This window comes from Muntiacus reevesi, chromosome 2 (genome assembly GCF_963930625.1).
Source record: "Muntiacus reevesi chromosome 2, mMunRee1.1, whole genome shotgun sequence".
Classification (NCBI taxonomy): Eukaryota; Metazoa; Chordata; class Mammalia; order Artiodactyla; family Cervidae; genus Muntiacus; species Muntiacus reevesi.
The window spans coordinates 233,997,185-234,009,350 of record NC_089250.1 but is presented as its reverse complement, the minus strand read 5'-3'; the positions used below and the strand labels follow the sequence as shown (position 1 = coordinate 234,009,350).

Below are 12,166 nucleotides of genomic sequence, written 5' to 3'. Positions count from 1 at the left end.
AATTATCGCGTAAGCTTAACTCGATGCTTTATTTTCTGAGGGAGTCAGCCGACAGAATATAGCATGGTGCTCTGAAACCTGTCACAGTTCACATTTCGTCTGAGGCAGACCACCCTTTTATCTCATCGCACCAACGTTCTTTCCAGATCCCATCTGAGCGCTAAGTAAATCCCCAGAATTCTTTATGACACGGCATATTAACATAAAACAATGTGTTTTCTTTCAGTTTGGAAATAACAATAACTACATGAATATGGCTGAGGCAAACAACGCTTTCTTTGCAGCCAGCGAGGTAGGTGTCTGTCTTAATGTGTCTGTTCATGTTTTGTCTGTTATTTAGATCATTTAAAAGGCTTGAAGGGAAAAGCCAAGTATTGAATTTATCTCACTCTGGCTCTTACATGGCACGAGGTAACAACTTTGGAGGAGAAATGAGAAAAACCTATTGGAAGAGAAAATAACCTGACAAGTCTTTATCACTCGTCCGTAGGCTGTTACAAGTGTTAGTAACTCTCACACACACACACACACCTCTTGGTGAAAAAAATATATAGGTGCAAACAGAAGTAAATATATAAGAAGAGACTATCTATCCAAACTATATTGGTGTCTAAGCAGATAGGGGTTATTTTGGAAACTAGGATGGAAGGGATTTCTAATAGAAAATATTTAAGCATCACACTGCTCTGGAAATCATTTCATTAAGTTGCCATGGTTTTGGAATGATGTGGCAGAATGGCATTATGATTTCTCGGGTCTTCAGTGGGTGTGATGTAAAATGAGTGTTTTTTTGGTAGATTCCCACAGCTGAGTATAGTGGGGTGCACACAGCGCCTGCTAAGTTGCTTCAGTCGCGTCCGACTCTTTGCGACCGCGTGGACTGTAACCTGCCAGGCTTCCCTGTCCAGGGGATTCTCCAGGCAAGAATACTGGAGTGGGTTGCCGTTTCCTTCTCCAGGGGATCTTCCCGACCCAGGGATCAAACCCGCGTCTGTTATGTCTCTTGCATTAGCAGGCAGGTTCTTTACCTCTAGCACCACCTCTGCTCAGTAAATATGTATTGAATGAATGAATGAATGAATGAATGAGCATGCTCCAAGACTCTGTCAGGGCTAGGAAAATAGAGGGATGGAATCAAAAGGCAGCACCATGGTGGGAAACCATGAGAGTATGTGAAGGTTATCAGTGGAATGAACATATTCCTGTTGCTGTTTTCACTGCACTCCTTACCTGGTCTCATTGGTCTGCCTTCCAGAAAAACCTCCATCTTGATTAGATAAAGAAATGGTTTCCTGAAACTGGTACACTGTGTGAGATTTAAGGAAACAAAAACAAGCAGAAGTGAAAATGGAACATTTCCTCTTGCAATGCCCATAATAAAAAAACTCTTCATTTTCCAAATACATTCAAATATAGGAAACTGAACCAGCTTGACCCCAGAGAATGAAAATCATAACGTAAATTATCTCCATTACAGGAAGGCAAGTGGTATGGAAGAAATGAACTTGGCAAAATGAGTAGAAAAAGTGGGGAATCAAGAATTAAGGGTATCCGTAGATGAATCATTTTTGTAGTGACCGTCATCTCTCTAACCAAGAAGCCTGCCTAGATAAGGGAATATTGTTTGGCACTGGCTGCTGTGTTGTTTGTGATAATGAGCACAAACCCCATCTGTAAGGACAACATGATGTTTCATTCTGTAGGATTTTTTTTCCCTACATTTGAATCAAACATTGATGAAAGCTCTAGTGCCAGCAGCTGTTCAGAGACAATTTAATTCCAGCTGTGATAATTCACCGTGTCAGACATTGGCTGTTATATGTTGATACAACAGTTCTCCAGATTTGCATTTTTATCAAAAGGAACAAATGTTTTGAACATTTCAGTACAGATGGTATTTAACCATGTACATACTACTTTAACATGTACAAGGTAAACACTGGAAAGTCAATATCTGTAAAAAGTAATTATATAAACTAGCTGATTAATCTGATATTGGTCATATGGTGTGGTTGCAGAAGTCAATGTCTTTTTTTTGGTTGCTGCCATACTTGGTTATTTTTATTATCTCAGATAACCAGTGCTTTGATTACTCGTTTCTCTAAGGAATGTTTATATTTCATGGATTACTTCTCTTTAAAAGTCATTTAAGGTTTTGGCATTTTCTTAGTTATATAATGTAATGTTATGGTATTGTTTTATTAGATTATGAAATAGTAATAGATTGAATTCTAGGTAAAAATTAATTTCTTTAAAAAATATACTGGAGGGACATATTATATGTAAGATCTCTTTATACCTTAACAAAAATAAAAATGAAAATGTCTTTAATTTTAACTGCCTAGCAAAAGACATACTTTATGTTCAAGTTTAAAAAATAATCCTATGTAATGATTTCACTGTACATGTTTGCTTGAGCAAAAAATAAAGCCCAAGTTAATGTTAATATACTACATTATAGTATGTGCCTAATTTCCCAATCACTTCATTAAAAGCATTAAAAGTAAATTTGTTTAGTTTTTTAACATTTTAATGAGTGCAAACTCATTCAGGAAGACTTTAGGTTTGAGGCTGTGAAGTCAAAATTGTGCCTGAAACTGATTCCCTTCCCATAGATATCACCCAGTAGATAACACTATGGGGACCAGGATGCTCTGAGTTTGAAATTCACACATTTGCTTTATGTTTTCTGTCTGTGTCATGATTACCCTGACCATTTTTAAAGTACTTTAAATATTTATTGAAATAATATTTCAAGTGTTAATTACAGTGGTAATGAAAACAGCCAAATGCCACATATCAAGAATGAGTGTTTATCCGTATTGTTAATGTGATATGTTAGATTTCATTAAGCAGTAATGGGGTAGCAAATGAGTCACAAATTACAGTTGCATCTGTTACTAGACCACATTAGTGCCAAAATAACAGCAAATGCAGCCATAGGGTTACATTCATTAGCCAGCCACGCTTGTGGCCAATTCATCCTTTGTGTTTGAGAACTCGGGGTACCGCAGTCAGAAACTGACATCTTTGGGGAGCCGTTCTTGGAATCAATATGTCAGATAATCTAATATTTCACTCCAGCTTTCAAATGTGCTATTGTACTCTCATGTTTTGCATCTATTGCATCTGCTGAGAAACTCAAGATGTTCAGTTGCCCAGCCATGGACACCCATAGCTTGTGACTTCTTTATTTCTGGTGAGATACGAATAGCAGTTGACAGGTTCTATAGACAAGAAAGGGTGTGTGTGTGTGTTTTCTCCCCTTGGGTTTGTTTCTATTTTCTTTCAAATGGTTATTAAGTTACATCATCATTGATAGCTTGAAGAAGGATGATTTTCAGCTCTTAATTAGTTTTCTTAACCAATTATAGTAGATTCAAATTATCTTGCACCAATTCATTCTTCAAAAATTACTATTAATAATAAATGAGCTATATTGTTGACCCTCTGAGCTGGAAATAAAAAGTATCTGAGTAACTGCTTCACCCTACCAAAAAGAATATTCTAGACATTGACCCCTCTTCCCACAAAATTGAAGTTCTATTTTAAGAAAGATAGTTCATGGGGTTTGGCAGGCAGCTCTAATTTGCACCCCAAGGGCCTATGTGAAAATATTATCTTTAAGGGTCTAAGTAGCACTGAGAAAACTATGCATTATTTACTTTGGTCTTGAGAAATAACATTAAGTACTTGAGAAACATCCATGGAATTAGTACATTTCTATCAGTATATCTCTATGCTCCTTCTATGGCCTTTAAAAACTGAAGACTGGAAGAGAAGTGTTCTGATAAATACAAATCAAAAATCTTCCTATAAAAGAAAATTCTCCTTTTTGTTTAAATAAAAGCCCTGGATAAACATGCTCTGATGATCCTTATATAAAATGCTTTATTACAAACAGTAGCAACTTCCATGGAAGCAGGCATTGCACTTGAGACTATACCAATAAGGAAATTAAAAAAGCAAACCATATATTCAGCGTCACTTGTTTTATATGTTGTGGCAGAAAGTAAATATGTGTAATGTTCACTTCCGGATTAATGTTGTGTGTGCGCTCCACAAAATCGTCAACATTTGATGAAGCATGTGGATAATGTAAGCGTTTGAGCTGTTTCACTAACATATCAATAAAGTGGCAATTTGTTATATAGCCAAATCTAATGTCGGTGGTGCTCCAACTAACAACAAAGACAGATGTTGCTAATTAAGTACGCATTAAAAAACTGTTAATACTGATACTCCATTAAAGCCATATGATAATGAGACTTAAATCTTTAATCAGAATGATCAGCAAAACTTTATATATGGAAATCTGTGTTTAAGATGTTTTCATTTGAGAAATAAATATTTGGTCTAGCTGTGTAGTGTTTTCATGTGACATCATTCTTTTCCCTCCGAGGAGAAATAAGATCTAGGAACAGAATATGAAGATATCTATATTTTGTTTCCTTTTAGCAGACATTCCATACACCAAGCCTTGGGGATGAGGAGTTTGAAATACCCCCCATCACGCCGCCTCCAGAGTCGGATCCCGCCCTGGGCATGCCTGATGTCCTTCTGCCTTTTCAAGGCCTCAGCGATCCGTTGCCTTCCCAGGGAAGTGAATTCACGCCCCAGTTTCCCCCTCAAAGCCTGGATCTTCCTTCCATAACAATCTCAAGAAATCTCGTGGAACAAGATGGCGTGCTTCATAGCAGTGGGTTGCATATGGTAGGCATCAAATTTACTGCTTGAAAGTGTTTTACTTATCGTTTGACCTTTGCAGGGTAGAGATCTGAGAGTCCATGTTCTGAAACATGCTCATGCCTGTCTACTGGTGGACATGCAGATTGTTCCTCCTGGTGCCATTTAAAGGCAGATAGTGGAGCAGTCCCTGGTGTTGGTCAAGATGGCATTGGGTTGGTTGACTTGAAAAAGGAGGACCCCATAAGATCCTCTGGTTTGAATTGATTTTTTAAAGCAGTCTGACTCATTGGTTTGAAAGCAGCCAATCTTCCCTTGCTTTTGGTTTAACAAAGATATGTCCTTGAGTTGAAAGTTTGCCCGGGAGAGTTTTTTTTAAAAAGGGAGCCCTTACTAGGGCCCAGGTCTTTTTGCATTTGTTGGATTAAAGCATCATGTTTATGATATGTGATTTGCTCCTACCTGAAATGAAATTTCAAACTGTGATACAGAGAAAGGGAAAAAGAATAATTGTTCATAACCAACAGAGGAAAGTATAGAGCAGGTTATTGTGAAATATAGCTAATTGTGTTATTTATTGTTGTAAACATCAAATAAGGCACTCCAGAGAGCCAAAATTACTAATGCAATAATTTTGGTTCTGTTTCTCTTGGTGTGCAATTATAGTTAGCAATCACCAGAGTAAATCTACTTAAATATTTTAAACTCTTCTGCTGGGGCTGTTTTTTCCCTACCATAGTATATAAGGCATTGGGTGTCTATCTAGGTGAAGTATGAAACAGACGTTTTAAAACAAGATTAATAGTTTATAGGGCTTTTTTTCCCCCCTTAAACCCTGATAAAATGAAACAGATGTGTTGGTATAACAAAAAACAAATCCTATTGCTTGTTTACATATTTCTCTGCACATTATGACCATGCCAGTGATGTTTATTGGTTTCATTGTTAATTCCCCAGATAACAGCAGATGATTGCAAAATATGTAGTGGATTAGCAGTGCAAAGATTCAGTGTGCTCTCTGAAATATAAGATTACTTTCCCAAATAGGATTGCAGCAACATAATTTTCTTTGCCTGTGATCTTTTGTGTTTGAGCTGAACATCAGGGTTTTTATTTTTACTTTTTTGTCAGAAAAGAGTGTAAGGAACAGTCGGGAAATGGTCATTAAGTATTCATAAATGTTCCTCGCCATCTCAAATAATTGTTTCCTGTGGACTTTCTTGCATTTTTGTCCCTTTGACACTGGAAGGGTTCTGTCCTCTGTTTCTCTACAATCAGCCTTGCAATGTTGTGCCTGGAAAATAATAAAAATAAAAAGGGTGTTTAGTTGCCAAGGGAGTTTGCCCAGGGTTCACCATTATTCATAGATGCTCAGTGAGGCTCATTTAAGTTAGGGAAATAGTTAAAAGACCATATAATGCATGCTAAAATGTGTGCTTTATTAAATTGGTAAATATTTATTAATAATATAAGAATCTGCCTTTAAATTAAACATCTGATGAATTACCTTGCCTTAAAGCTATAAAACTGTTATTGCTGCTATAAAAAAGTGTAAAGGAGGCATTTTGACTATGAAATTTCATTTCATGGTCAATTGAATTTACTATATTGGAAAGAACTAAAGATGGAATCATAAAATAATTATGATATTCACATACACTTAAAGAACAATGCTTTCACGGAGTGGCGTTGGGAGAGAGGACTCAATTTTTAATGCTTCTTTTGTAATGTATTGCTAATCACTCATGCAGTTGAATTATTTCATTGATTTTTAAAAGTAGAAGTCCTTTAGCTAAGTACAAGCTGTTGTCATGGTGTTTATGTGGACCTCATCGCATTTATTGGTGCCTTTCTGAAGTTTTGCTGAACCTGAATGATATTTATTTTGGCTGGAAACAAACTAATCTTGTTGAAAATTCGAGTAGAATTTCACCTTGAAGAAATGTCATGGGATTTTAAATCACAAATGTTGGAAAAAATAAAACGTACCAGGACAGAATTACGATGAATACAATGTGTCGTTGGCTTTGTTCTATGTACTACCTGACATGTTCACCTATAAACTTGAATTCAGAATCGCCAGAGGCATGGTTAAAAATAGGTTATGTCAAGGTTCTTCTATATTTCCCTCCGGGTACCGAGGTGGCTGGCGACATCGTAATGCTCCACAGCAACTCCTCAGAGATTTCCCTCAGGAAGGTCACCAGAAAAATAATAAATAATACTTTATACATCATGCATTCAGTTTCCCAGTGTGCACTGGCTATTTCGTACCTTATGCAACTAAGAAGTTTTATTATCCAGATGAATATGGCTGTCGGTTAAGAATTGCTATGGTAAATTAAGACTATCATGTAAGAAGAAAAGCCAGCTTGTTTATGTAGTTTTGAACCAGCTTTTCTTTAGAGCCTCATTGGTTTTCCTTTAGAGAGTGACACTTTGTCACATTACTGATTAACTGCATTTTGTTGGCAACATGTTTATCTTCTTTAAATTTCTGCCATTATATATTTAAAAAACAGAAAGCAGGAACAAAAAAGAAAAGGGGGGAGATTGAAAAGAGTCTAATGATTAGCAATCCAATATGCAAATAATGCCCTGGTTATTCAAAAGCGAATTGTTGAAAAAATTGAAATCTGATGCATTTGTGGCTTCAAAGAACAACCTTGATTTGCTTGTTGTGGATATGTGTATTTTCAAACAGGATGTGGTTGGCAAGTCAAAATCAACAGTCATAGTTTGGTTAAAAATTCTTTTTACCTCTAAGCATTATTGTCAGTTCAGATGATCATCTGGAAATTATTTTAATCTACAAAAGATGGCAATCCTAAAAATCTACAACATGTGCTCTAAAGGGTTTCTTTTTTTTTTTTTTTAACACCTCTCTATAATCTGCCCAGCCTGCTGAGTAGCATTGACATCAGTAGTACATCAATTTCAGAAAGTGGATTATTTTTACTAGACAGCTATTGTGACATATTGGGTCAGTCATAAATGAAAGATATTCATGCAAGCATGCAATACTTGTAATGAAGTCTCACTCTGACCTTCTGTATGATTGATTCTGTAATTTAGTTTTCTCAGGCAGTGCCTGAAATGAAATGAAATCATGTTGAACAAGTTTTGAATACCCACAGTGCACCAGGAGAAGAAAAATCTGCAGCCCTAGAGGCTTGAGAGAGAGCAGCTGAACGATTTATCTCTATGCTATTATAGCCTTTGCCAGCATTCAACATTTCTTTCTTTTTTTTTTTTTTTCTTATTTGGCTTAAGTACTTAATTCTGCAGGTAGCTGTAAATGGGAAAATAAAATGCTGTTCAGATTTAAAATGACAGGACAGGAGTATGTGCAGGGGACTGATAAAATATCTTGAATAGAACTGACCTTTCATGTAGCTGAAAGTTACTGGGGGATTCATCCTCATAATTACCATATAGATTATTTTTATTTCTTTCCTGCAATGAAACATTTCAGAGAGCAGTAGTGCTGATTGAATGAAAATTGAACTTGTTAACATTCTTTTCAGCTTAGCCTGTTGTACATAACAGAAGGTTAGCTTTGATGAATTTCAAAATTCTCTTTGATATCCAAGAAACAGACAGTAAAATATTTGTCTCTAGTCTGATATTTTAGATGCCCCCCCCCAAAAGAATTTATAAAACACACTGATAATTCACGCACTTTTTCTTTGTGCATTATATTTCATGTTTGAAGGACCAACATTTTCTGTTTGATATTTGCTTTGGACTTAATTGTGATAGCATATTTATAGAAAGTACTCCTGGTGCTTTGGTAATATCAAACATAGTATTAGAAAATTGAAAATGATGGCAGTAAGGGAAGTAAATTTGAGTATGGTAGTCTCTGTACCTGTTAAAGAAAGAGAATAAGAGAGAAAAAAAAAGTCTTATAGAAGATAAGCACACAGAGAAGAAAAAGAAGAAGCTTTTAAAATATTCATAAAGCTCTTAAGACATAATCCAGACAGATATAATTTTTGATCAGAAAAATGGAAGTGTATCAAAATAATTCTAAAATTGCCAGGCTTGTTTTAGAAATTTTTATTTTTCATACAGTCATTTAGTATGGGTCTAATTCTGGATTACTTTTATTTTCACAAGATAACTTTCATGCCATTTTTGTACTTTCCAAAATCTTCAGAGAAATATCTGACTTTCAATTAATACATTGTTTTAGCAATGTTGCTTAATGTGTTACAGATAAAACAGTTATTTCATGGGTCATTAATGTGTTTAATGCGTGGAACGTTCTATTAAAACAAGCCCTTATTATTGTTATGGACATGTTCATTGCTATTGTCAATAGAAGTGGCAAAGCTAAATTCCGCTGGACGATTACCGTTTAGCCATTGGAGGGGACCAACAATTTCTCATACAAATTAAACGATTACTTCAATAATGTTTATTTTTGGTCAAATATGGTCAAAACATTTTCTTATTATAAGTTAACAGTAGAAAAGGCATGTCTTACATAAGCAAAATGACTCACTTTGAATGCAGTGGGACCCATCTCTTCAAAGTCCAAATTGTAAAATTGAAACCATATTAACTCTAGCACACATTTACTGAACACCTACTAAGTGCTATATATTCTTAATCACTAGAGACTGACCACTTATAAATTGAGTTTTTGGTTAGCAGTGTCTCTTCCATGTAATACCAAAACACAGAGTCTGATGACTGCTTCATAGAGGCATGTTGTCCAGAGTCAACTTTAGTTTAGCTGTTACTACACCTTGACAGTTGTCTGCTCAAAATACCAAGGCCACAGACATTATCCAAGCTGCCTATCTTGGTAGAGCAAATAGCCTTGTACCATGCATAGCTCTACGTACCTACTAACCCTGAACATCGGAGTGTTCTCTTTAAGGCTGAGTTAACTTTAGGATCATGTTTTTGCTTTTAAAAGGATCATGTATTGAAGGAGGGGAATGTTCCAAATTTCTACTAAATCCAATTAGCTGTTGTGAAGGGCAACCTGTGATGACTTGGCTGGTTTATTACATTCAAGGAAACAAAAACCTGTTATTAAAATGTTAGTCTATGATTTATTTCCCTGTGTCTCATTTTGAACATATAATCTACAGTTATAATCTTTTATAGCATTGGCATTACTTCCCTGTGGGTTAGGGACAGTAGACAGACCATTTAACAAATTTTTATTTATGTATTTATTTTATTTTTGGTCGCACTGAGTCATTGTCGCTGCTCATGGCTTTCTCTAGCCTTGCAGTAAGCAGGGTCTACTCTCTAGTTGCGGTGTGCGGGCTTCTCATCGCAGTGGCTTCAGCTGTTGTGGAGCATGGGCTCTAGGGTACGTGGACTTCAGTAGTTTCAGCGCATGGGCTTAGTTGCCCCATGGCATGTGGGACCTTCCTGCACCTGGGATTGAACTGGACTTGCTTGCATTGCAACCTGGATTCTTAACCACTGAACCACCAGTGTGTGTGTGTGCTCAGTTGAGTCCGACTGTGAGGCCATGGACTGGAGCCCGCCAGGCTCCTCTGTCCATGAGATTTCCCAGGCAAGAATACTGGAGTGGGTTGCCATTTCCTCCGCCAGGGGATCTTCCTGACCCAGGGATCGAACTCACAACGTCTGCATCTCCTGCATTGGCAGGCGGATTCTTTACCACTGTACCAGCTGGGAGGCCCCCTGGACCAGCAGGAAAGCTCTCAAACAATATTTAGAGGGACGATAGTTACTCCTGTACTGTTGTCTCACTTTCTTTTATTCACAGCCCTTGTTGCCCTTAGAGACAGTCTTCTTTGCTTGTTTGAGGCCTGTCCTCCCCTCCTTGCCTGTCTTGTCCGCTACTAGTTCATCCTGAGACCTAGAAGTGTCTGGGCTGAAACACACAAGGCTCTCAATAAATATTTTGTTGAATATATGAATGAATGAAAGGATCATGAGAGAATATTTATTGGTTATTAAGAGTGTACTTTGACTACTAAACAAAAATGGAGGGGAAGGGGATTTAAAACATCAACAGCTGTAAAAATAGAATTAATCTTTAAAATTTTAATTTCGGATCAAATAAAATCAATATAGAGCTGATTGCTTGGTAAAACAAAGGAGTTAGAGGGTGTATGAGAAAATACCATTGTTTTATCATAAACTCTTGAAATTTTTATTTTGCTGAGAAACTATTAATTAACTTTGGGGAAGACTGTTTTTCACAAAACTTTCATGTGTAGGTATGTTTGATTATAACCCTGAGAGTAGTTATTAAGTAAAAATTATCTATTTCAGTGTAGATATTTTGATGAATATAAAGTTTATGGTATGTAGGTCTGTAATTATCATTGGTATGCATCTGGCACAACTTTATTTTTTTGAGGTTCTACTTGGCTTAGGAATACACTAGTTATGCCTAAGTATTGATTAATTGCTTATCTGCAAATAAAATTTTAACATTGCTATAGAATATAACTAAATAATTGAGCTTAAAATTATTGGATTTCCTATTTATAGTTCTTTGATATTTATAAATGCAAAGCACTTTTTATTACTGATAATTGTTTAATTACTCCATTTCTTAAGAAATATTGATTAAAATAACACATTGTGAAAATTTATTTAGTCACACTCTCTAATATGTTTGGGCTGTTTGCTTCTTAATTAGATGTTCTCCTTTATTATGAAAACCTGAGGTTGAATTGTTAGAGAATATTTGTTTGTAAATGCAGATGGAAGATGCATAAAATACATTTGCATCTTAGATTTTTAAAATTCCTTTTGAGCCAAAATCCTTTGGCTTACTTTTGAAGATGGAAGTAAGCACAATTGTAGTGAGTCACAATCGACAGAATAATGTGTGATGCTTAAAATTATAAAATCTATTTGCATATATTTTACTTTGTAAAGGAAACAAGAAAGCAATACAGGAGGATGTATGATTATGTATCACCAAGTGTATTTCACAAAGATAAATGTCAGGCATGGGAAGGAAAGAGAAATTTACTCTGAGAGGACTTCATGGAAGGACTGGTCCTTGTGGGCCTGAAAGTAGGAGTGGAAAAAATTTGAATATGTAAAGGAAGTAGAGCTTTTTTGGCTAAGGTAGTAAGAGCAACCTGTTTCCATTCCCTCCCCATCCCCTCAAGCCCCATGTATCTTATAGGAAGTATGAACATGGTAATATGCCATCGTGATTTACACAGCAGGGACATTTTTCAACTTTTCATTCTCTTTCAGTCTTGATTAAATCAAGGAGGCAGTCTCAGTTTGAGGCTAATTAGTCTTTCACATCTCTCTTTCATCCTTTTTCAAAAGGAGAAAGCAGAACTTTGGCCCCAAATCTTAGGCAGATCCCCATATTTAGATGGACTGTGTTGTTATTTGCTTTACTTGGTATTTACCTGGCATTCCAATGATCATGGTTTTTAATTTATGATTCCAGTTTTTAATTTATGCTAGCGAGCAAAAGCTTCCTTTTTAATATAAAATTATTCAGATT

The 12,166-nt window shown here is 36.0% G+C and overlaps 1 protein-coding gene across 9 annotated transcripts in view; it reads left to right on the top strand.

Moving 5' to 3' along the window:
- Positions 1 to 12,166, top strand: part of TOX3 (TOX high mobility group box family member 3) — a 119,984-nt gene that overhangs the window by 85,445 nt on the left and 22,373 nt on the right. For 5 of the 9 annotated variants that reach the window (XM_065920490.1, XM_065920491.1, XM_065920486.1 and 2 more), the window contains exons 2-3: positions 227 to 292; positions 4,459 to 4,713. In XM_065920490.1, the coding sequence (XP_065776562.1) occupies positions 227 to 292; positions 4,459 to 4,713 (321 nt within the window). The remainder of the gene's footprint in view (positions 1 to 226; positions 293 to 4,458; positions 4,714 to 12,166) is intronic. The other 4 variants (XM_065920494.1, XM_065920487.1, XM_065920489.1 and 1 more) reach the window with 1 other exon arrangement.